This window comes from Phodopus roborovskii, unplaced genomic scaffold (genome assembly GCF_943737965.1).
Source record: "Phodopus roborovskii unplaced genomic scaffold, PHOROB, whole genome shotgun sequence".
In the NCBI taxonomy this organism is placed as follows: domain Eukaryota; kingdom Metazoa; phylum Chordata; class Mammalia; order Rodentia; family Cricetidae; genus Phodopus; species Phodopus roborovskii.
In genome coordinates, this window is record NW_026126571.1 from 27,697,950 (window position 1) to 27,723,927 (window position 25,978).

At 40.0% G+C, this 25,978-nt stretch overlaps 1 protein-coding gene across 5 annotated transcripts in view; it reads right to left on the reverse strand.

Annotated features, from left to right (window-relative positions):
- Positions 1-23,957, reverse strand: part of Rbm33 (RNA binding motif protein 33) — a 103,489-nt gene extending 79,532 nt beyond the window's left edge. For 3 of the 5 annotated variants that reach the window (XM_051203148.1, XM_051203145.1, XM_051203144.1), the window contains exons 1-3: positions 23,562-23,956; positions 11,234-11,312; positions 5,653-5,701 (exon numbers count right to left, since the gene is read on the reverse strand). In XM_051203148.1, coding sequence (XP_051059105.1) covers positions 5,653-5,701; positions 11,234-11,312; positions 23,562-23,604 — 171 coding nt within the window. In that variant the 5' untranslated portion in view covers positions 23,605-23,956. Of the gene's footprint in view, positions 1-5,652; positions 5,702-11,233; positions 11,313-23,561 lie in introns of all 5 variants that reach the window. The other 2 variants (XM_051203149.1, XM_051203147.1) reach the window with 1 other exon arrangement.
- Positions 23,958-25,978: the final 2,021 nt, after the last annotated feature.

A 25,978-nucleotide genomic window follows, 5' to 3' on the forward strand; every position in this document is an offset into this window, starting at 1 on the left:
CAACCCCTGCACATACTGAAGGCTCAGGGAACATCTGGGAATAGAGTGTAAAAAGACTGTTAAGTGTCAGAGGACCAGGACATTAGCAGACATTAGTAATCAGTTAGTGTTTTCTATATATGTCAGGGAGTAGTAACCATGAATTCTTAACAATATGGTCATCTAAATAAGACCTACACAACGATAACCAGTAGATATCCCAATGAGAATGGGGGAAATCTTACAAGGCCCCATCCTAGAAAAATAAACAAGGGCAATGGCTGCTAAAGAGAAAGAATTAAGGGATAAACTCTCCTGATAGGTTATCTAACCCCAAGTGCTCAATCTTAAACACATACACAAATAAGCTCTATGTACTCAGAGGGTTGCATATGTGTGCTTGTATTTATCAATAATAATTAAAGAAAGGATCTCATTGAGGAAGATAACAGAGAAGATGGAAGAGGAAAAAGGTTGAGGGGGATATTGTATATATAGTACTCACATATACAATACTCAAAAAATTTTAAAAGAACATTTGTTGGAATTTTAAAGTTGTTATGATTTAAACATTGCATAACTATTCCCCAGGATCCATGTGTTGAAATGGGAAAGACAGCATGAGCCCAAAACCGGGGTTGGGAGGGGACTGATCTGACTGAGAAAGAACCCTATGTCACATTCAATTACTAGAGAAAATGCTGATGAGACCTAAAAGTTTAACAGAAGACAGCGGGACAAGGATAACTCCACAGCCTATATCTACTATACTATCTGAAATAGTCTTAACTATTAACTATTTCAGTATAGTTCTTGACAATGTGAGCCCTTACAATTTTAAGAGTTGAAAATGAAATATAAAGAATTATGTTGAAGACCTGGGGAGAAGGCTCAATGAAGTGTTTACCCCCAAGCATAAAGACCTGAGTTTAATTCCCAGCACCATGTGAAATTCAGGTGTATCAGCAGCATGAACCTATAATTCCACCACTAAAGAGGTCAAGACAGAAGATCCCTTGGGCTCCCTGACAAGCCAAAAATGGTAAGCTCCAGGTTCAATGTGGAAATCTGTCTCAAAAAAAAAAAAAAAAAAAGTGGCAAGCAATTGAGCAAGACATGCAGCAGCAACCTTTGGCTTCCACATGCACACATGAATACACCTAAGCACACACATGCATATGCATAACCTCTTTCTCACACACAAACACTTGTACACACAAATACCACTTTAAAAAATTATTGTGAATATTAAGTGAAAACAGAAAATGTTTTAAAACTATTCAGTGAACCAAAAAAATGTTAATTCACTTTAGGGAATCGGGGAGGAGGCTCAGTGAATACAGTACTTGCCAGTCAAGTATAAGAGATATATTAGATTCCCACATACAAGCATAAACTGGGTAGGCATAATGGTCCACTTGTAACCCAAGAGCTTGGCAGATGAGGCAAGCTAACTAGCAAGAATAGCTGAATCAGGTAGCTTCAAGTTCAGCAAGAAACCTTGCTTCAATAAAGAGACCTTCACATATACATGTACATATAAGTATACCCAAACATGCAAGCACCCACCCAAAAAAAGGAAAATAAAATTGATGGGAGATGTCATTCTGTAAATAGGTTTCTCTTATTGGTTAATGAATAAAGCACTGTTGGCCAATAGGAAAGCAAGATAGGCGGGACTAGGAGACAACGAGGTGAGAGGAAGTAGTAAAGAGGAGTTTCAAGATGTAGGACTTACAGGGTAAAACTCTGGGCCCTCTCTCCGGTAAGATAAGACTACATGGAAATACTTAGATTAATAGAAATGGGTTAATATTTAAGACAGAGCTAGCCAATTCGAAATGCTAGTAACAGGCTAACAGCTTTATATCTAATACAGGGTCTCTGTGTGTTATTTGGGGCTGGCGCAGCAGTGGGACCAGGCTGGCGGGAAAAACTGTTCATAACAAAATGGTGCCCAATGTGGACCAAAGAACTTTCACTTAAAACTTGACAAAAGCTTAAAAAGGGGTTTTAGAAACAAAAGAACAGAGACAAGCAAGGCTTCTTGATAAAAGCATTTTTCTCAGTTGGGCTTTGTTTTGCTAGAGACAAACAGATTTGCTTGTCTCCTTTTTAAGGGAGGTTTCCTGACTCAGCATAAGCGGCAAAAAAAAAAAAAACAAGGCTTTTAAAGAGCTCTGCTAACAATTTAATAGTCTATACAAGAGCTGGCAATGGTAGTAACCACATCTCCAAGACAGCAATATGCTCCTGGATGGCAGCGTAGACCAAGGCAGTGAACACAGCTCTCAAGGTACACGTCGCCATCTTGAATAGATCCCAGCTAATACAGCTATGGCTTTCATTTGACCAATTTGTTTACCAGATAAAAGACTCGTGACCACAAAAAGATAAAGAATTACAGTAAAGACAGATTCAGATTAAGAAAAATCTCTAAAGGTTTACAGTGTGTTTTAAAATATACGTATGCTTGGGAGAGAAAAAGAAACAGGATACAATGGTTAAAAAAAGAATAATAATAAAAAAAAAAAAAGAGTAGCTGGATGTGGTGGCACACGCCTTTAATCCCAGCAATCGGGAGACAGAGGCAAGCACTCTGTGATTTAAACCTGATATACAGAGTTAATTCCAGGACAGATAAAAGTTACACAGAGAAAACTTGTCTCAAAAAATGAAAAAAATAGAAGTAGAAGAAATAGAATAATAAAAAAGACACGTAAAGATGGAAAGCACAGAGAGAATCTGGATACTGTCCAATAAAAGCATTATATTGTCTTTTTATCATTTGACTGCTGAGGAAATAACAACTGTTAAAAGAAATGCTGATGGATTAATTCAATTTATATATTTTAAAAATGCTTTGACTTCAAAATTGAAGTCTAACAACAAGGTACTGGGGAAAAGGATTTCTATTTTTGTTTCCACAGAAAAAGAAAAGCTGTGGATTCCTTCCAGACTAACATGGTTTGATCAAGCAAGACCCCTTGAAACAGTATTGCAGATGATCCAATATTCAAAACAGCTGGATCAAGGCAGCCTTGCAGACCACTACAGCCAGGATTTTTGCCTCTTCTTAGGATCCCCATGAAAGAGTCCCCCTACCATCAGGAAGCAGTTTGGAAAGAACAACACCCAAATTCCAAATATCATTTATAAATGTTTATTTTCATTTAAATAGGCTTGGTTATAAATGGTTAATGACCACAACCAATCTCTTTAAAGGTAAAAGGGATTATGATATAGATATAAATACTTTGTTTTAAAATGGATTTTCATTTACTGATACAATTGAAGGTCAATTTTGTTATATGTATATTTCTCCTCTTGTTTAGGTATTAGATTTATATAGCTCACTGAGAAATGTAATGTATAATTTAGCCCAGATCATAGATAGTTACCTATAATAGTAAAAACTTTAGTTAGGTTTTACCTATAATAGTCAAAACTTATAGTTAAGTTAGTTAGGATTTCTAGATATATAGAGATGTATTTAAGATGAATAGGCATTCTTCAAACCTTTCAAAGACCTACAGAATATGGCATTTTAAATGGTTTAGGGTTTTTCTTAACAGTGAGGCACAACTGCTCCTGGCAACACCACCTGCATCAGAAAGGAAGATGGATACTGAAGAAACTCGTTATGGAGTTTACTTCCAATATGGCAAAACTAGCCATTTGGGCAAGATACTGCTTTTTTCTGGACTGTTTGACTTTGTGCTGTATAAACTGGACATGCAGGACCCATAGAAAAATGGACATTGATACAGGATTCCTGCTTCGTGGAAAAGTCTGCCAGACATTCTGCAGGACATAAGAGAAAAGTGACTGACAAACTGCCAATACAGATGGACAGTTTAAAGTTTCCTGCTTGGCTGGGGAATCTGCCAGACACACTATGGCCTATAGGCTGAAGATGGAACATTACAGAAGAACTTTGGGTGACTGACCAGGCAAGTTGTCTCTGTCATTTCTAGAGTTTATATATTATCCTTCTGTGGTCTTTGAGGGAATTAAAGACAAATAGTTATGGTTATAGTTTCCCTTAGTTAGGATTAAAGATAAGTTACATATAGGACTTTAGATTCACAAAGATAGGATAGATGGTAACATATTTTCTTTAAATCTTGCTAAATGTTAATGGACTGAACATTGTTAACTATGGTTCTTATTTGAGAACTGTTTTGTTATACATTTTATTATGTTATTTTAGACAGAAAAGAGGAGATGATGGAAGATGTCATTCTGTAAATATGTTTCTCTTATTGGTTAATGAATAACGTTCTATTGCCCAATAGGAAAGCAAGATAGGCGGGACTAGGAGACTAGGAAGAAAGAGGAAGAAGTAGGGAGGAGATTCAAGATGGAGGACCTACAGGGTAGTATACCAGACTCCACGTAGATAAGACTACGTGGAAATACTTAGATTAATAGAAATGAGTTAATATTTAAGACAGAGCCAGCCGATAAGAAACTAGTAACTGGCCTACAGCATCTCGGTGTGTTATTTGGGGCTGGTGCATGTGGCTCTGGGACCAGGCCGGCAGGAAAACTACTTGTAACATAAAATTATCAATTTCACCTCTTGTTTCACATTCTACTTTCCTCATGATTTGTGAAACAGATTAGAAGCATATTTTAGACAAATACACACATATTAGAAGGTCTAGAAAAGTTTCCATGAGAACTTCTAGCTATATTTATGTACAGATCTGTTATGCATTATAGTTTGACAAATATACTCCCAAGAAGTGCATTCTAGAATCATAATGTAAAGTACAAACCTATAAATGTTATATTCCTTTAAGTTTATGTTTTATGCTACTATTATTCCAATTCTGAAACCTGCTAGAGTGCACTGAATAGAGTAGGAACTAAAATAGTTGCATCCCATAGTAATATCTACACCATCTACTTAATAAACAGGCATTCTGCTGAGCTGGAGGAGTAACTCTAGGATAGAAAACATGATGAGCATTTGTGAGGCTCCATGTTACTGGCTGTTTTACTCTTTTGGCTCTTTGTTCTTTAGGAGACCACCACCCAGCTGCCAAATAAATACACAGGAAGATGTACTATTACTTATGAATGCCCAGCCTTAGCTTGGCTTATTTCTAGCCAGCTTTTCTTAACTTATTCTGTCTACTCTTTGACTTTGGACTTTTATCTTTATCCTATATACTTTCTTTACTTCTGACTCCAGGGCTTGCTGTGTAGCTGGGTGGTTGGCCCCTTCTTTTCTCATTCCTTGATCCAGTTCTCCCAGACTTCCCTTCCTATTTATTCTCTCAGCCTGCCAGCCCCACCTATCCTTTCTCCTGCTTTGCTATTGGCTGTCCATCTCTTTATTAAACTAATCAGGTGTTTTAGACAAAGTAACAGTTTCAGAGTTAAACAAATACAACATAAAAGAATCCAACACATTTTTCCATCATTAAACAAAACAAAAGCTCCACAATAGATATATATATATATATAAAAGTGGAAACATCTTAAAATAATATTACATAATAGCTCTGAGTCAATCTATAGCAATGAAAAAAATCACTCCATTTATAAATTCTAGTCCATGCTCAGCTTCTGGAAATTCATCCCATGTACAAGTAAGTGGTGGTGGTGTGTGCCTGTTTTAGATACAATTAAATAATTCTTCTAAGTGACCTTATTTCTTACCTTTTTTCCAGACAGTAAATCTTCTCCAAGCAAGTCATCTTCCAGTTCACTGGGGAAAAAGAAATGTAAAATGTCACTACTATTAGACTAGAAAATGAAAGTCACTCAGAAATCCAGTAAAGGCTCCAGAGAATTGGAACTTTCAGGTAGCTATACTACACTTTCCTCCCTCTTCATGAATGAAGGTATTTTCAAGGACAAAGGGACAAGTCTCTGTCAGCTAAGATCAGGCTCAATACAGAAGGTGGCTTATTAGACTTCAGCTGAAGCTTAGCAGCACAGTATAGTACTTTAATCCCTTTATAACTGCTAAATAATCAGCAAAATATGAAATATATACAAAGGAACTCCTAAGGTTTCTCCTGTGTTTAAAAACTTAGGATGTAAAGGAAAAGTTGCTCAATATCATTAATCAGGAAGGGGGGAATAAAACCACAAGAAATCATCTAATACTCATTAAACTAGCAGAAAACAAAAGGAATTTAAAATAATTGAGCTGAAGTGGTAGTTCAGCAGTTAAGAGCACCTCCTGCTTTTGCAGAGTTCAGTTTCCTGCAGCCACGGCAGGAAAAATCATAATCACCTTCAATTCCAGCTCTAGGGAAATCATACACTCCCTTTCTGGTCTCCAAGGGCACTATACTCACATCACACACACACACACACACACACACACACACACACACACACACACTGCACATGTGCACATGTGAAAGCCTAAATTTTTAAAAATCAAAAATTGAAATTGTTATAAAATTATATTCAGTAACTAAGGTATGTGGTATGGAAATCACAGTAGTGACCTACCATGTTTCCCAGCATGCTTTTGCACTGAAGTGATGACTAGAAGCAGGTTTTCTCCAGGCTCCAGAAGGAACCTTTAACACATCAAGAAACTTGAAATACCTTCTATTGTATTTTTAAAATGTCTTTATTATTCATGGTTATGTAAGGCCATTTCCATTTAGGTATATAATGTATTCCCTCTTCTCCCCATTCCTATTTTGTTCCCTTTGTTCCATAGCAGTTCTATTTCTACATTCTTAGCACCAGTACATATTGTGATAGTATATACATATACCATCTAGGCACCCAAAGCAGAGAAAACACATTAAAATAATATTTTTGATACGAGAAAATGGCTATCACTAGATTGGGCTCTGGTTAACCAGTTCTATTGGGTTTGAAATTAACACCAGCACTAATTTACTATTTTAACATGTTGTTGAACAATATAGAAGCTCTAACAATGCAAAGATGGAGTTGTAAAAGAAACACACACTCCTGTAAAGGGCCTTTTAGAACAAGAAACAAATCATTCAGTTCGCATGCTAGGCTCTGTAAGTTAACCTGTAGTTAAATATCATACTCTTACTTCACAAACAGAAATAAGAACTTGCCTGCCAAAGGTCACACAAAAGAGAGATACAAGGCAAAGACTTCAAAAACCAGCTGGGTATGGTGGCACACAGTTTTAATCCCAGCACTTGGGGAGCAGGGGCAGATGGATGTCTGTGAGTTTAAGGCCAGCATGATCTACAAAGAGTTCCAGGACTAGAGAAACCCTGTCTCAAGAACAAACAAACAAACAAAACCATCTTTCTGACTTCTGCACAGTTCCTCCCAATATTTTCAAACCAGTAACATCTGGGATTTGATTATTTTCTATGTTACATTCCTCCTGTGAAGGCAGGAGAATAGGCTGCTAGCCAATGCCCTATTTGTAAATATCCCTTCATGCCACAGCTTTAAGCAATGGCAAATGGAGGTGATACCACATTCCCAAGACACACTAATGGGGGATGGTAATAAAACAGGTGTTCATAATTACACCAAAAACTACAAAGGATATGCAACTTTTGCTAAAAAGCAAATGCATTTGAAAATAAACCAATTCTTAATGACTGTTTATTTAGTTGTCCATCACATGGCTACATATGACAGCATGGCCATTATTTGAAAGTCCAGTCTCCTGCCCTCCTGGCTCCTGTCCACTCTAGCCCCTTTCAACACATTCTGGACAGCCTATATGTCCTCCAGAAATGCCTCACACAAGCTGTCTCTACGTCTGGCTTTCAGTCAAACTAATGTAAAGTACCTAGGAAGATGTCACCAAGCAAAAAGATAGAAAGTAGTTCCCTCACCCCCACACCCAAATACAATCCAAGGCAGTATAAGGACAGCACCACGACCACCAAAGCTTTTCTGGCTCATAGACCTGCCTTTCCTGGGGCTTGGGTAGAAACTACTGTATTCTGGGTGCCCTCTTTATCCTTTAAGCCTGCTCCCTATGCTCCTGTCTTACTTGATTTTTTTCAGATGCTGAGCCAGCATCCCAGTATTATCTGCAATCTCCACTGATACAACATGAGAGCAGGTTTTTGTACCAATCACTCTTCCAAACTTCTAAACTTCTCCATTATGCAAGCAAGCAGAAGATGTTTTATGCTTAAACAGTATCAAAAATATGCATAACACTGAATCTTGAATGTGCAAACATCTTGCTGTAGGCCATGTGGTAACAGAAGCTGGTTCATAAACAGAGACAACTGATACCCATACTGAGGCGAGTAATAAAACCATGCTGCCTTATACCATGACCAAACCAGCACAGAAGGAAGGAAGGAAGGAAGGAAGGAAGGAAGGAAGGAAGGAAGGAAGGAAGGAAGGAAAAGGAAGGTGCCAAAAACTATAAATCCTAACATCAGACAGACTCAAGAGCCAACCTGGATAAATTCCGACTGAGGAACTATTAGGACAATCTGACCACCACTAAGAGAAAAACTACAGCAGATTAAAACACAACTGATGGAAGAGTCTATTACTTAAAATTATTCTAAAACAATGCTCAGGAGGGGAAAATGTTACAGGTAATTACTTTAGAAATGGGCAAATGAAAATCTCCTGTCTGTCTGTGCCTTGGAAGAACTTCCAAGTTAATAGACACATTACAGGAAACAAACCACTGTGACTACTTTAAGTTCTCCAGAAGTGGAGGTACATGACAGACACGAGAGACTTCTAATACCTTTACTAAGACCTCAATGTAAACAACCTCTATACCAATATTCATTTACTTAACACAAGGGATTATACTATCTAAAATTAATCAGTCAAGCAGAAATCCTAGAGAATATATTGTTTTGTTTCTTTCACAAAGAACTAAAGGCTTCAGTTTTGATAAATGGCCTCCAAAAGCCATGATTCAGTTAAAGATGTGGTCTCGAGCATGGTGATGGTGAAAATAAGGAGACTCTGAGGAGACAGGGCCTGGTGAGAGGTTATAGGGAGGTTCACAGGGGATGGTACAAGGGTATGATCCTGGTTCATAATATTAGTGGTTTTACTTGGCATATGCCTCCACCATGATGTGCTTTCTCATCGGAGGCCCAAAGCTAATGGGCCACCCTATCATTAACTAGGGCCTCCTAAACTATGAGCCAAAACACACAACTTCCTATGTTAACTGTCCAAGCAGTTTCTGTAGTAGCAGATAACACAAACGGAAAGAACCAACACTTTAAAATACAGACCTTTATCTGGATATAATTTCAAATCACAGGAAAGTAGTCATATACCTGCACTGTATGAGAATACACTGACACAGGCACAAATGCAACCATAAGAGGTAATAGGGGAAATATGAACATTAGCTAGGCATGAATAAACAGGGATCTTTCTTGGGCTCAATTTGGGTCTATGTGTAAACACTGTATTTATAGTCAAGTATTTCCAGGTGAAACTATGTCTGATTTGAAGGGTTTGCAGATTGTACAGATAAAAACCGATAATCACTCAAGTTGGATGACAGTTCATTGGGTTCAATGTGCTATATTATACTTTCATGTGTGCCTGAAAGCCTAAATAAAAAGTTAAATATCAATTGGTATAGTCAATTTCAGGCAACTGTATTCTGTTAAAAACTTAACTTAGAACCATACAATACATACCTCTCCTGTTGTAGAATAGTATTTGGATGTTATATTTATTTATGCTCTGGAACATTTGGTTTTGTTTTTTGTTTTTAAAATTTTTGTTTTGTTTTGTTTTGGTATTTTTATTTTTTTGAGACAGGGTTTCTCTGTATTGTTTTGGAGCCTGTCCCAGAACTAGCTCTGTAGACCAGGCTGGCCTCGAACTCACAGAGATCCGCCTGCCTCTGCCTCCCAGGTGCTGGAACTAAAGGCATGCACCACCAACGCCCGGCTGGAACATTTTTTTAATGATGTAAAGATGTGCTGCTTTAGTTTAAGCTGCATTTGTTTAACTGTAAAGCTGTGATTCTTTGCCTGTCTAAAACACCTGATGGTCTAATAAACAGCTAAACAGCTAATATCGAGGCAGGAAAAAGGATAGGCAGGGCTGGCAGGCAGAGAGTATAAATAGGAGGAGAAATTTAGGAAGGGAGAAGGAACAAGATAGAACAAGGAGAGGAGGACACCAAGGGACAGCCCCCTAGCCAGCCAGCCAGCCACAGAGTAAGAGTGAAATGAAAGTAAGATAAACAGAAGAAGCCAGGCAGATCTCTGAGTTCGAGGGCAAACTGGTCTACAGAATGAGTTCCAGGACAGCCAGGGCTACACAGAGAAACCCTATCTCAAAAAACCAGAGGAGGGGGAGGGGAGGGGAGGGGAGGGAGAGAGGGGGGAAGGAAAAAAGCCCAGAGGCAAAAGGCAGTCAGAATAATTTAAGGAAAGCTGGATAGAAACAAGCCAAGCTAAGGCTGGGCATTTATAAGTAACAATATGCCTCTGTGTGATTATTTGGGAGCTTGGTAGCAGATTCCCAAAAGAGCTAAGAGCCAAAAGAGCCAAAAAGTAAGAATAAAGAAAAAAACCAACTACACTCCCCCATCTACCCACACAAATAAGATACATCTCTTTCATACATACCCTAATAGTCCTTTCTCTAGAATCCTGACTGATATACTGAATGAGTCAGGAAAGGCTAATTAACCTTATGTTTACCATCCAAGACTTCACTGTAAATCATTCTGTAAATTTCTATAGGCACTTGTTCCTAAAATCAGTATGTAACCATAGCATATTGGCATATTGTTTTTCTGTTCACTCACCTCAGCACCTAACACAGCCAGCCTGTGTGCCTCCAGCACTCCTCCTCTAAAAGTAGAGACCCCCCCCCCCAGAGGCACCCACCACAGTGAGCTGAATCAGCCATCACCAATTATTTTCCCCTGTGTGTACAAGTGTGGACCACTAAGCAAGTATGTTCTCTAGTTAGAGAAACGAAATTAAATCAGCACATATTACAATGGCAAAAAGTTTAAAGTTTCAATAACTATTGGGTGGGATACACAGAAAAAGATACTCTGACATCCATATATGGTTGTGGTGCTGTTCAATAAAGAGAGAAAGCAAGCCCATGCTCCGCACAGCTACCTACAACACAAGCTTGGACCAGGCCCTGGTGAGGCCTGAAGAGACTGCCATCAGTCTAGCATGGAGGCTGATATAGGAGAGGGCACCAAAGGGCCAGCCCAAACACTATGTCTGGTAAAGAAAGATCTCTGTATCCAGCAGAGGGTCGTAGACATCACATTGATACTGCAGTGTGCACACACCTGTCCCAGTCCTCATCAGCAGCTCTTCTTCTCCAGGACCTTTCCGCACCAGGCTTGTCAAACTGATCAAAATCATCATCTGTGAAAAAGAGTCCACTAAAGTCAGTTTTGTTAAATCAAGACAAACAAAAGGCAATTAAATCAAATCAACTAGGATACCAACTTCCTTAGGAGCCCAGCTTAACTCTCCAGATACAAAGTTCTACATATCGCTATCATAAATCCTCAGCCAAGATGAAGCATTGTTTTTTTTTTAAATAAAAGCAATCCAAAAATTTATTGAATACTAGGTATGAAAATTCAATGAGAACAGCATTTTTTAAATTATATTTTTTACTGCACAAATGGGGTATGTGATGTTAAAAATTAAGGACTCCTATAATAATTTTTCAGCCTTCACATTTTTCTAAATAACAGAAATAGGATGTAAGCTATGTAACATTGGCCACATTTTATAAAAAGTAAAAACTGGCAAAAAGGACAAAATTTTTCTGGGGGCTGTGGTGGCGTACACCTTTAATCCCAGAACTCAGGAGGCAGAGGCAGTGGGTCTCTGTGAATTCCATGCCAGCCTGCTCTACAGAGCAAGTCCCAGGACAGAGAAACCCTGTCTCAAAAAACAAACAAACAAAAAAATTTTAACTGTATTGCTTTTAACTTGGTATATCCAAAGTTTGCCCACAAGACATAGAATCAGAACAGAAGGCAACAGTGGGTATTTTGCTTCATATGAAGTCCCAAGTGCATATTTTACACACACACAGCACAGCTCACATCTCAACATGGCCAGAGGCCACTGAGATAGCTCAAAAGAGCATCAGAAATAGGGCCTTTTTTTTTTTTTAAAAAATCAATCTATTATTTACCTCACAAATTTGCTGGAAGTTTAAACTTGACAATATATTTTTATAACAGGAGAAGAAACCTGATAGTTATTTTGTTGGAAGCCACTAAGAACTGAATTAGTTTTCATGTGACATGTTGGTGGAGTGGAGGGACATTGCAAAGAAAGAGGGAGCAGTTGCTTTGTTCAGAGTCCACTCAGGCCCAAGACACTTGGGTGACACAAATTCCTATCACCTAGTGCTTTTCTCTAGCTCATACTGGAAAATTAACCACTAAGGTTCTAACAAAACCATCAATCATATCAACCCTTACCCTGAGAGAACCTGATAAAACCTGTTTTTAGCTGGGTAGAGTGGTTCCAGCATGTGGGAGGCAGAGGCAGGTAGTTCACTGTGAGTCCAGCCTGGTCTACATAGTGTAAGTTCCAGAACGGCCACACAGCTACAACAGTAAGACCCTGTCTCAAATAAATAAATAAATAAATAAATAAATAAATAAATAAATAAATAAGCAAACAAACAAACAAACAAAACCTGCTTTTTAAAAAGTGACTATACACAGTCTCTAAGAAGATTCTAAGGACAGGTACCAAATGAAAGACACATATTACAGAAATTCACTGTGTGTTTGTTCAAAGCTGTGGCAGCAAGAGACCCCCAAAACCACACAGCTCCTTGCTCCTGGTTCTCTCACTAAGGGCTAGACCTCTGCTTTCGCCCCACCCCAACCCTATCTGCTGCTGAGACTCAACTGTAGGGGCACATCAGGGAAGGAACCTTTCTCACACACCAAGACCCACTATGGAACACTCAACCAAGATATCCCTGCTGAAGAGGAAACCGAAGCTTTAGAGCTGGTGGGTGACAGGGAGAACGAGTAAGGAAACCAGCAGCCACAGCCACTCCAAGGAATATCTCAAATGCCCATTTCCAGGAAGAAAAAAAGGAGGAGGGTTATAAGCCATTGTTGTATAGCAGTTTCCTCACGATTTGAAATAGTCCATCCTGCAAAGGTAAGTAACTCAAAATAACTTCAGACAGTCCCTAGAACTGACCAGATTCACCAGCCCCTCCCTCTCAAGAGTTAAACACTAAAGACTGCTGCTAAGAGTCACTCCCATACAAGTCAAATTGTAAAGATTCTCAGACCAGCCAAGGTGGAAAGAATCTTGAAATCAGACCAGACCAGATGCCCAGAAAAGGTTTAAACCAATAGTTTGCAACATACTGAGCTACCTGAAGGCTGTGTAATGTGAGCTCCAGGTTCTCACTTTTGTGGGCTGTCACCCAGGCTGGGGTGGGCTTTAGTGAAGCAGCTGTAGTCTGAATCATTTCTGCTCCTGTAAGAAACCTCTCATCCATATTCCTGTAAGTAACCCCATTCAACTCAATTGTTCACCAAGCTGGATTTTGCTGTTATCCACACTTTGATCTGTTGTGATTTTCTTTTTTGAGGTGAGTAGGTGTGTGTGTGTGTGTGTGTGTGTGTGTGTGTGTGTGTGTGTGAGAGAGAGAGAGAGAGAGAGAGAGAGAGAGAGAGAGAGAGAGAGAGAGTTTCCTCTTTCCAGGAAGTCTTATGGCACAGCAGACATGGGATGGGAGGAAGCAGGCAGCAGAAACTACTTGTGAGAAGTTCATAAAAACATTTCAGTAGCTATCACAGATATTTATGTTCAAGGAATTAAATGAAACCAGAAGAATCAAAAAGTAAGGTAGCAATGCCACAGCAAAGGACAGATAAAGAAGCAAACCATCACAAAACCAAATAAATCTTGAAATTAAAAATAACAGGAGGGTTAGCAAGATGGCTCAGCAGGGGTAAAGGTGCTTGTCACTGGGCCTGAAGACCACAGTTCAAGGCCCAGAAGCCATATAAAGGTGGAAGGGGGGGGGACTTTTGCAAGTTGTTCTATGACCTGTGTGCATGCAGGTGCATACACCGAAGAAACCAGGCATGGTAGCTCACAGGTAACACTAACACTCACTTAGGAAACTGAAGCAGGTAAACTGCCTTAAGTTTGAGGTCAGCCCAAGATATGAAGTAAGTTCTAGGACAGCCAGGGTTACAGTGTGAGACTGCCTCAAATAAACAAGCAAAAATTCATTTACAATGTTCATAAAGCAGATTCAAGCTGGCAAAATAGAAAATAACATTAAATGGTCACTACTGCAGAAAACTTGGACCACCCCTATCCCATGAATATAAACACAAAAGACATACCAGAAGGAGGATACAAAGGATCAGGGTACACAAATATATGAAGACATGGCTAAAAACTTCCCAAATTTATTTGTTTTATTAGAAAAGTGGCCTTCATATCTAAAAAAGCACAACAAACTTAATTTACAACACAATAAAGAGACACACATACCAGTTAAAATGTCCCAAAAGCAAGGAGAAAATCTGGAAAGCAGGGGTACAGGCCTCATCACTACAAGATAACCACATAAAATATGGCTCATCGTCAGAATCAGGAGCTTGGGTTGCAGGAGATAACAGAATTCAGAGTACCTTATATCCTATAAAACTATGCTTTGCAGAGATGAAAATAAAATGCACAGAAAACCACAAACAAGATCTCTGTGACTAACAGATCCGCAATAATTGAATCATGTCCTACAAAAAGATAAGTGAAAATTACCCCATTACTGTTTTGAAATAAGATGGAAATGATTTCAAGTTGAGATAATACTGGACATTAAGAGGACACTAAATCTATGGCTGGTGTCCTTGTGAGAAAAAGGAGATTTGGAGATAAGACATACACAGAAAGACCATGTAAGACCAAACAGTAGCGCTTCTAGACAAGTACCACCAAGAACTGAAGGGGTATGGTATCCAGATCCCCTAGGAACCTTCCAGTCTCCTGACTGTAAATCAGTTTCCACCAAGCTACCCACTTGGTGCTATTTAGACATGCAGACTTATAACTTCTGTTTGAATCTGGGGGGGGGGGGTGTACTTATCCTTGTCTGCCATTCCCTGCACTCTCCCAGGAGTCTTTAGGTATACTTCACCATATCCCACAGATCCTACAGGTCCCCCCCCACCCCTTCTCCATTAAAAGGATACTCTCACAGTCCTCCACATTTGCTCAGTCTCCTACTAAACTGTCTAGAGATTATTTCAGAGATTCTACTTTTTAATTGTAGAATTGTCCCTTGCTTCCTCTTTGTAATTTATCTTTACTACTCTGTCCCGTTTTCTGAGCATGTTGTCCTCCAGAATTCTTTTGGTGTATGCTTTTTTGTTTGGTTTCTTCTTTTGTGGTCTACAGTTTCTTAAAGAAATTTGAATATTTAAAACTGTTACTTTAAAGAGTTTCTGGGCCTTCTAGTGTGAGTTTTCTATTTTATTCCTCCTGTGAGTAGGACATAGTTTCCTGGGTTCTTTTGTTCAAACTGAATTTTTTTTTTTTTTCATTTAAAACTATGTATCTTGCCTGGCATTGGTGGCATCTCTGTGAGGTGGATCTCTGTGAGTTCAAAGCAAGCCTGGTCCACAAAGCTAGTTCCAGGACAGGCTCCAAAGCAATACAGAGAAATGCTGTCTAAAAAAAAAAAAAAAAATGTATCTTAAATACTGCAACAGAGTAACAATTCATCTCTCCCATAGCCATGGTTGCTGCTATTACAAAGACCATTGTCCATTAAATAACTTCCAAACCATTTCTGCAAAGACTTTTTATTCTATCCTTTCTTTAATGTGGGTACTGAAATCCCTACCTACCCAGTGACCCACAGTTATCTTTAAATACTTCAATACAAGGAGAAGGAAAAATCACCAACAATGCATGGCCATGATAAAAATTAAATAAACAAAGCGAATCTGAATCGATACTCTGCAAAAGCACGAAAGAAAATCTTTGTTCTTGGGCTAGGCAAAGATTCTTTTATTAACAGCAAAACCAAACCCAATCTGACAAATTGGACAGCATCAGCACACGCAGCATCTACTCCCCCAAAAGGCACAGTCTGGCAAATGAAACCAAGTCAACCCGAGCTCTTTCTTTCCCTGTGAACTATTCCACTAAACTATGGAACACGAGCCTGCCCAAGCATCACAGTGGGTAGTCTGAATCTCATTTACTATGTTCAGAGGGAGCTATGACGTATGTGGAGTGGAGTCATAACTCTGGGGTTGTCAGTACTAAAGGGGACGTGATGGTGCTACAGATCCTACAGAGTGATTGTTTAAGTCAGTATAATTTACACATCAAACTATCTTTTAATTTTACAAAGACAATTGAGTGAGGCATTAGTAAAGAGCCAGGGTATGCCACACTCTCAGCTCACTGATCTGTCATCCACCATAGGGACATGACTGTGATTGCATTCCTGGCAGGTAAGGAGTTGCAACTGAAAGTTCTAATTCCTTAAACACACATGGTTTTTCAAACAACCAGCCCCCATTCCCACAGCTATGGAAACCACTCTCCACTCACTTCGTTAGCATAAGAAGAAAATAAATTCAAAGACTTTTAAGAACTCTGTGCACAGTAACCAAAAACAAAACCCAGTATTTCCTTTCATCATACAATTAGTGACCATCAAAATTCTTAATCACTAGGACCTCAGAATGTGCCCTTACTTAGAAATAGCAAAGAATTTGCAAATATAATTAGTTCAGATGAAGTTATTTTATTAGAGTGGGCTCCAAAACCAGTGACTGGTGTGACAATCCATTCTCATACACCTGAAATAAACAATATAGAGCTTGAAGTTATTTGTGTATCAGTGCTCACAACAGTGTCACTAAATACTAAACAAAAGGTAGAAACTCAAGAACAGTCAGGGAAATGATTTGTCTTTTTAATGTGTTTTATATGCACAATAGATGATTGTAAAATTATTTAAAAGGAAGAAAATTCTGCAATTGAGGAGATGGCTCAGTGGATAAAGTACTTGCCGTGCAAGCATGAGGACCTGATTTTGGATGGCCAGCAGCATTCATCCTGTTAAGATTCCTAGAGCTTGATTGCCAGCCAGTCTAGTCAATTAGAAAGCTCCAAGTTCAGTGAGAGCCTCTGCCCCACATAAATAAATAAGGAGAGTGACTAAGGCATTGACATCGACCTCTAACCTCCACACATGTACACATGTACTCACATTGGAAGGAGAGGGAGCTCTGTCATGTGCTATAAAATGGATATCTTGAAGGCATTGTATTCAGTAGAATAATAGCTCTAGTTCAAATTATTTAGAATCAAACTAAGTGTTCTGAAACCTGTTTCTGTTCTCACTCATCTTCCATTTCTTCAGGTTACAGATAAATTCTTTTTGAAATTCCAGTTTGTTTCAGTAATGCCAGTTTATACCAGTCATCAAGAACACAAATAAGGAAAGACAATTTTCCTGAGTCCAATTGTTAAGAAACAGGAAATGTCCAATAAAACAAAAGGGGGACACCATCTTCCCTGTTTCGATGCTCTTAATTCTAAATTCTGCACTAGATAGTTCCTTCTAACAAGGACCATGCTTCCTCCCCAGTAAACCTGAAGAACCCTTGCTGGGTGATGCAGATTTCTAGCATATGATAAATGGCACCTACAATGACTCTTCTCATCAATTCCTCCTTGTCTTCCAGACCCCTGGGTTAGCTTGAGGCAGGGGTCTAGTAATTGTCAATCTACAAGTCAGCAAACTTTGATCATGAGACAAGTAGCAGCTGATACATGTTTATTTAAATTTAACAGTCCATTCACGTAAGCAAACATTTACTGGAATACAACACTAAGGTCCAGGACAGCAGTTCAGTTACAAGGCCAGAGCTGATCTGTAACCATAAAACCTAGAAAGCGCCCTTTAACTGACATGTTCACAGTATTACCTTCCAAGGCGGTCATGTAAACAAGATATTTCCATATCTAAAAAAACTATACTCAAGGACTGGGAAGATGTCTCAGTTGATGAAGTGTCTGACACACAAGCATAAAGACTTTGTTCAGATCCACAACACCCACTAAAACTGAACAAGAAGCTTTTCTATCTGTAGCATGGGAGAGGGTAGAGATGGGGGGGGGGATCCCTCAAACTCATTGCCAGCTAGCCTAGCTCAATCAAATAGATGAGTTCCATGTTCAGTGAGAGCCTGTCTCAAAAAAGGTGTCGAGTGATACATGAGCCACGGTCCCACACACACACACACACACACACACACACATCTGGGGAAGTGACAAACACACCTTATAGTCACTATAAAATTCTTTTAACTTGCTAGAGATAGTGAATAGACCTGTCTGGCCACTGAGGCAACATTAAACTGACAAAAACTACAAACTGTCAGAAATCAACTTTCCCTAATCTTAAAAACAACCTTGTAAACACTTGAGGGAGCTTAAAAAAGAAAGCAGCTACTAAGCAGCAGCATGAAGTGCTGTGAATTCTCTCCTAAGCTTAACAGTGCCTATTCACACCCTCAAACATCTAACTGTGCACTGAGACCTGCCCATTGGGTCTCTGAGGTAAACTGAGAGGCTGACTTTGTTGTACCCTCTTGGAGCACAGAGCTAAAGTAGCAATCTAGGAAGTAGTAGCCCAAAACAACTATGACCAACTGTAGACAAAAGAAACTATCCATCCACCAAAAAGCCTGGAAAAGAAGAGGCTGAGGATGAGAGGTTTTGAAGAGCACTGGGAATTAGGATTGATTCCTCATGTATGTCCAGGTCTAGATAACACTCAAAAAACACCTGATCGAACCCAGACTTACATCTCTGACTGCTGATTGGGCTCTGGGTAAGCAGGAGGTAGAATAAGGCAGAGTAATAGATGGCCTAATGAACACTGAAGTTTTTCAGCTACAGCCAATTTACAAAAGCTGGATGTGCTTTTTAATGTTATTTTGTGGTTCCGGGAATGTAAAAGTATACATCAATTTGATGGCTGAGCACTAAGATGACAGGTGGAAACTTAAGTAATTACACAAAAAAGAGCAGTCTCTGTGAAATCAGTTCAGAGAAGTTATTTAAAAACCAAACAAATCACCAGGGGAGTAGATATATCCTAAAAATTCCCCCAATTAACTATATCAGAACATTCAAAATCACCTGTTTTCAGTCCCAAAATTGAGTCATAAAGAAGTACTGAAATTATACAGTCTAAGTAGCTAAAGGAAAAAAATAATAATAAAAACTGAACAAAGACTAAGAGAACCTAACAACATGCACTGAAAAGTGAGAGAAGACAAGGTGAGAGAGATCTGAAGGAATGGCCCCAAATTTCCACTTCTGACAAAAGATATGAGCCTACACACCCTAGGATATAAGAATAAACTCTCTCAAGGCCAAAGGTTCTGAAATCCTCAAGAAGTGACTCCTCACATACAATGAATGGATCTTTAACTATATTTAAGTCAATTTCCAATGAGAAACCAAAGAGCCCAGAATGCAATAAGATGAACTACTTAACATTCTGAAAGAAAAGTTAAAGACTGTAAGGCCAAATATTCTGCATCTGATAAACTATCCTTCAAAAAATTAATTAGACTGGAAGGGCTGAAGAGATGGCTTAGCAGTTAAGAATTTATTGCTCTTACAGAAATGGAATTTGATTCTCAGCACCCACAATGGGCAGCTTATGACCACTTGTAAGTCATGCTCCAGGGGGAATTCAACACCTCTGGCCTTCATGGGCACCTACAGTTACATGCACACACATAATTAGAAGATCAATCTTAAAAATTGCTAGGCATGGTGACACACACACTTTTAATCCCATCACCTGGAAGGCAGAAGCAGGCAGACCTCTGAATTCAAGAGCCAGAGCTACACAATATGCTGTCTCAAGGAGGAGGAAGGGGGGACCTACAAATTTCCAAAGTTTATGTCAGAGAAACAAATCTGAAGAGCCTTTTTCACTTGCAGGCCTACACATAAAGAACACTAGAGTCCTCTCCACTCCCCAATTTCTTTCTGATGAAGCTAAGATTTTAAAAGGGGAGCTAAAGAGATGGCTCAGTAGTTAAGGGTTGCTCTTCCAGAAGACCCGGGTTCAGTTGCCAGCACTTAAAAGGTAGCTCTCAACCATCTGTCTCAACTCCAGTTCTTGGGAGTCTGAAGACTAGGGCTTCTAAACTCCTCACAAATGCAAGCAAAACATCCCTACATATAAAATAAAAATTAATCTTAAAAAAAGGTTTAAAAAATGTTGAAGATTAAGCTATCACACACCACCTAACAATCAACACACAGAAATTAATGTATTCCAGACTTCCTGCCCAAAGGGAGAGTGATCAGAAACTATGAATTCTCAGCATCTCTCTGGCTAACAACATTCACTATCAATACTGCTTGATGAGCACATTTACAATTAGCTAGACTGTTTCAGAGGTAAGATGCTTAAATTCATTTTTAAAGTTTACTTCTTTATTGTGGGTGCATGCCACCACACACAAGGAGGTCACAGAACAACTTGGAGTTACTTCTCTCCTTCCACCAAGTGAGTTCTAGGGATGGGACTCACGTTGTCAGGGTTGGCATCAAGTGCCTTTGCCCAATAATCCATCTTGATAACCATAAACTTCGTTTTGAGTCATATTTGGTACTGGGACACAGGAAGTCATAAATTGAGCTGTGTGTAGTGGTATACCCCTCTACTCCCAGCATTTAAAGGCAGAGGCAGACAGATCTCTGAGTTTAAGGTCAGCCTGCTCTATATAGTGAGTTTAGCACAACCAGGGCTACAAAGAGATACTGCCTCAACAAAACAATTAAAAGGTTGTCTGAGTCAAGAGACAACAAAATGTTGATAAATGGTAGACACTGGCCTTATTATTCTAATAGGTATATCTAAAAATTCTTAATTCAATCTTTTTTTTTTTTTTCAGTAAGATTCACCCAAGAAACAATCTCAAGTATAACTTTAAACAAGGCACTCATCCTAACCCAGTTAATGAACTGTTTTATGAACTGTTAGGTTTTAACACATAAATCAGCTTGGAGGTTTTTTGCTAAAATTTATGTTCTGACTTTTCATTTTGATTTTGCATTTTGTACTACAAAGCAAGCACTAGATTTTGAAATTATTTGCTCTACAGTATAGTATGTCCTTAAAGGCCTACTGCATTTATGCTAATCTTCAATGTACAACATTCTCTTTACCAGCAAGGCCCTCAAGCTTCTCCCACCCTTACTTGAAACAGCAAATATCTTTACAAAACCACCATCTAAACTTAAGAGCATGCTGCATTCCTCTAAGTCTCACACTGACATATAATTGCACTTCTGTGGTTATTTTAGATACCTAAAGATTCTATTAGTTTCTGGCTCCTTTCTAGACTTGGAAAATACCAACATCAACACCACCCCACCACCTGAGTCCTCAAAACATCAACCACTTACAATACATGACATGATTTTAAACTGACAATTCAGGGATATTTAATGGATTGAGTTTAATAATGAAGTTAGATTAAGCCACAACCAGGTTTTGTTGAGGGAGAGGGTAAAGACAGGCTCTCACTGTGCAACCCAGGGTGTCCTCAAACTTGATTTCCCAAGTGCCAGGAATGCAAGCCCATACCAGATACACAACAGCCTTTTAATGTAATGAAACAAAAATCTGAGAGCTTGGTACATAATACCCACTAAAACTAGCCATGAAATTATTTGCAAGTACTATATCACAATGTCAATGTAAGCTGTAACTATAAAAAATCTGAAAGCCACTGTGCTAAATATGGTAAACTGAGGTATCAAGTAAGCAATGTAGATAATAAAGGAGGTATTACCTAAAACGTAAATATCTCTAATGTAATGATTTTGTGGGTTATATAGCAAACATATGGATCTGATGGACAAAAATAAGGACACAGTTTTTTTTTCTCCCAAGTTTACTAAGGAAACATTTCAATCTCTAATTTATTTGTCAAGTATTTGTTGAACACATGCATGGGCCAGGAACTTGGGGTGCATGGCAATGCCGGCAGACATGCTTGTTCTCATAGGTCTTAGATAGAGCTTACTCAAAAGGCCAAATAATGGAAAAAGTAAAATTATAGACTACAATAAATGTTCAGGGGAAAGCAGGAGTGCTACTGGATGGAGAGGAAGGCACAGGGATGGGAAACATATAAGCCAATAACTCCTCTGGTAAGGCCCCTCCCTTAGGAGCCTGAACCTGCTGAATCAGGAGATTCAAAGGGGCAGGAACAGTGAGGTGCACATGGGAGTGAGGAACGCAAGCAGTTCCAGGACTACAGGTCTGGAGAGTAGCAGAGACCAACTCATACACAACTGTTTGGGTTGAGTTTAAGCAATGTAAATGCTGGCACGGATACAAAATGAAAAAAATTCCAAACTTCCAGAATAATCTATCTATCTAACCCTCTAAGACTACAACCCTTAATCTTTCTAACCTACAAATTTATATATAGTTCCCAAACGTTTATGTGGCTATCTACCAGTATTTACTATTTTAAAAAAAATTTAATGAGACATTTAAAAAAACATACATGCAAACAGTCCCTAAGCCATTAGTGCCATGGTCTTCATATGCCAGAAAGCCTCTGGAATACCTCAATACACACTAGTGAAAAACACATGGAAAACTAAAATAAGATCCTCATCTTTGATTAAAAACAACTTTGACCTAAGGGTTTCCGTAACACTGGGCCTTCCATATAAAAGTTTAACTTTTACCTTCTCTAATCAAGTATGGCAGATAAAATTATTTTAAACATTTAACTAGAAAGCTTTAGATTCGTTGTGTTTAAAAAAAAAAAAAAATGTTTAAGCTGGCAACGGCATACACCATACAACATCCTGCCTGAAACGACATTCTGGCAGTTAGCGTCTGCCATTTCCTTCATCATACAAATAAATATTTTGGTATTTGGGACAGAATCCTTAAACAGCGTTATTTTAATATGCCCGCCCATCTGGAAGCATCAGAAAACACCTCTGGAATATGCAGACTAGTTTAAGTGTCTATAGCAAGCTGGTGGCAAATGCTTTTGTTGTCCAAGGGTCTCCTTTTTATCCAAGTCCTGAAACGTCATTTTTAAGTACCGCGTTACATTTTTCCAAAGCACGCTCATTCAATAATATGTGGTTTTACTTAAAACTGGTTAGTCTCCCCATACCGTTTTCGAATGCAAAACGAAAATATCCAAGGAACTGGTTCCCTGACTAAACCTTTGTACCCTGTCGTCATCCCTTTCAAGCACACAGCCAAACACTCACAGGTTTTCCTCAGGTGATAATGGGTTTATTTAAAGCACTCTAATAAGCCGCGAAATTTCTCCTGCATTATGAATGGGCTGCTTGCCGCTGCCCACAGGCAAGCTTACAGGGAGGCCGCCCGACCCCCTAAGCCCGTCGCGGGCCAGCCGCCGACCTCGCGACGCCGCCTCGGGCCTAACGCCCTGCGCTCCGAGCCTGATCGGCACAGGCAGGGCCAGGACGGCCCCGGCTGTGACGGAACGACCCGAAGGCCCTACACAAAGGCTGCCCGGCCCTCGGCGCCAGCCGCGACCCACGTACCTCCAGCGCCTGCTCCTCCGCCCGCGCCCAGGGCGGCCGCCATGGTGGTCCCCGGGCCCGGCCTTCAGCCGTTCCCCGAGCCTCTGGCGGGCCGACGGCGCTGGTGCGGGCCGGGGAGGCGGGGGAGCGGCGAGGGCCGGCGCCCGCGAGCGAGCAGAGGCGAGGCCCGCGCGTCCGGGTGCGCAGCGGCCCCTCGCCTCCGCAGGAAGAAAACAACACTACGGCAACATGGCCGCGCCGCGGTGCACGCCGGGAGGAAGGCGGGCGGAAGAGCTGGCCGGCTGCGGGCGGGCGCCCGCGATCCCTGGAGCCCGACCGCCTTGCAGTGCCCGGCGGCGCGCGCTAGGAGGACTGGCGCACCGAGACGGCTTCCGCCGCGCGAGAAGGCCGAGGATCAAAGCGTCGGGAATGTGGACGGCCGTACGCCGTAAGGCAAACCGGAGGCTGCCATAGTCGCCTTGCAGCAGTCGACTCTGCGCTTTGCGACGGCCCGCCCGCCGTCGTATGTGGAACTGAAGCGCGGCGGGCGGCAGTAACGGCCGGGTCCGGCTTCCTCGCGACCGGGCACGGTGCGCGGGAACGCCGCATTCGCGCACGCGCACTCGCGTTAGCACGCCCGCCTGAGACTGAACCGTGTGGAGGGTAGGGAAAGGAGCTGGACAGGTACCATAGCCTCACAGACCAGACCGACTTCCCGAGCATCCCAGGAAGTGCCCAGGCCTGACTGACGCCTTAGAAGGGGAGGTTTGGGGCACAATTGAGCTGGGAAGGCCAAGAGGCAGCTCAGGTGGGCTCCTGGCGAGGCCAAGATGGAGGCTGGTTACTGCTCTGTGAGCATTCCAGACACAGAGAGGCAAGTATTAATCGACATTCATGGGAGGTCATGGGGGCTGAAAGAATGCTTCCTATAAAATTCAACCTTTGTTTCATTAAAATTTTTCCTCATAACATGTTGGAGAAGATAAACATTCGTGGTATTATATACAATGTATAAATAATGTTTATTTAAGAAACAAAAAACTATTTTTTAAGAAAATCGCTTTCATTGAAGTCATTGCTCAATAAAGTAAGCCTGTCAAGGAGGCTCACTGAATAACTAGATTTCTGTCAGAAAGCACATTAATGAATTCATATGTAAACTGCCCGAACCTCTTGTTACTTTTCACTAATTGTGCTGTGCAAGATGGAATGCCCAGCTCAGTTTTTTCAAGATGACTAAAGTGGTGATCTTAAGAAAGACGTTTAGAAGAGAGCCACAATGATAAGATTACCTTATAATATTTTATAACCATATTACATATGAAAAAAGACATGTATCTCAATTATGAGCCACCTAAAACAGAAATTCTAGACAGGAAACTCTATAAACTTTTTTTTTACTTAAACATTCACCAGAAAAACATTAAAATATGATCATCTAATATTTAGAGATTTGATCATTTACAGTGTACAGATTTAAAATCTCCCTTTTCCTCATCACTACATAGTACTTCTGGCCAACTCTAACTTGCTATAGAAACCTGTCGAAGGTTCAGTGTCAGTTGGGATAACAAACTATATTGCTTATGTTGAAAATGATCTCTGAAAGGTGCTTTGTTTCTGACTTCAGAGTAATGAACAGCCAGTCCTTCAACAGCTAGCAGGATCCATCCCTTTATGTTCTCCTATTTACTACCTAAATGTAAAAGTGGACTCTCAGAGCTATTATGAGATATGATGGCTCATATAGGCTCATATAAGCCAAGAAGGCTTCCTACCCCTCAGTGAGTACCTAGTGGCCTTGGAGACAACATGCCTTTGTGGGAGATGGTTTTGTAAGTCAGTCTCTGTCTTTCTCTCCTTCCCTATATCCCTCCCTCTCTTGTTTGTGTACACATGGGAATCCTACTTCTGTCTACCTGAGAGCATAGAGATCAGCCCAAAAATAATAAGTTCTCCTAGCACCCAAAACTTGCCTTTTGAATTCTGTACTCTAAAAGAATAATTTCTATTTGGAAAATCTCAGAAAACTTCACCTGAATTGAATAAACACTTCCATCATGAATAAATAAAAATGATGTGTACCTATAGAATGTAGTATGTCTTTCACGGTAATTTCATTAAAGGTGTCTACCTGAGTCAGTAGTTGAGAAACCATGACAAAGTTCTACTGAAAGATCTATGCAGGTTTCTAATCTTCAAAAGCTTCAAATTTATGAAGGTCAGGGGAAAACTGAGGTAGAGTTCCAAGAAGAGTCATGCCAACCAAGTGGAGCACATGACTCTAAAGCAGCTCTCCCAGAAAAGGTGTATTAGAGGGTACAACTTGTGAAGATTAGAGACACGGAATATGAGTTAATTTCCCAATTTTGGTTGCTGTGGTTGATATATGAGAAGAATGCTTCTGCATAATATATGTGGACAAGGATGGATACCTA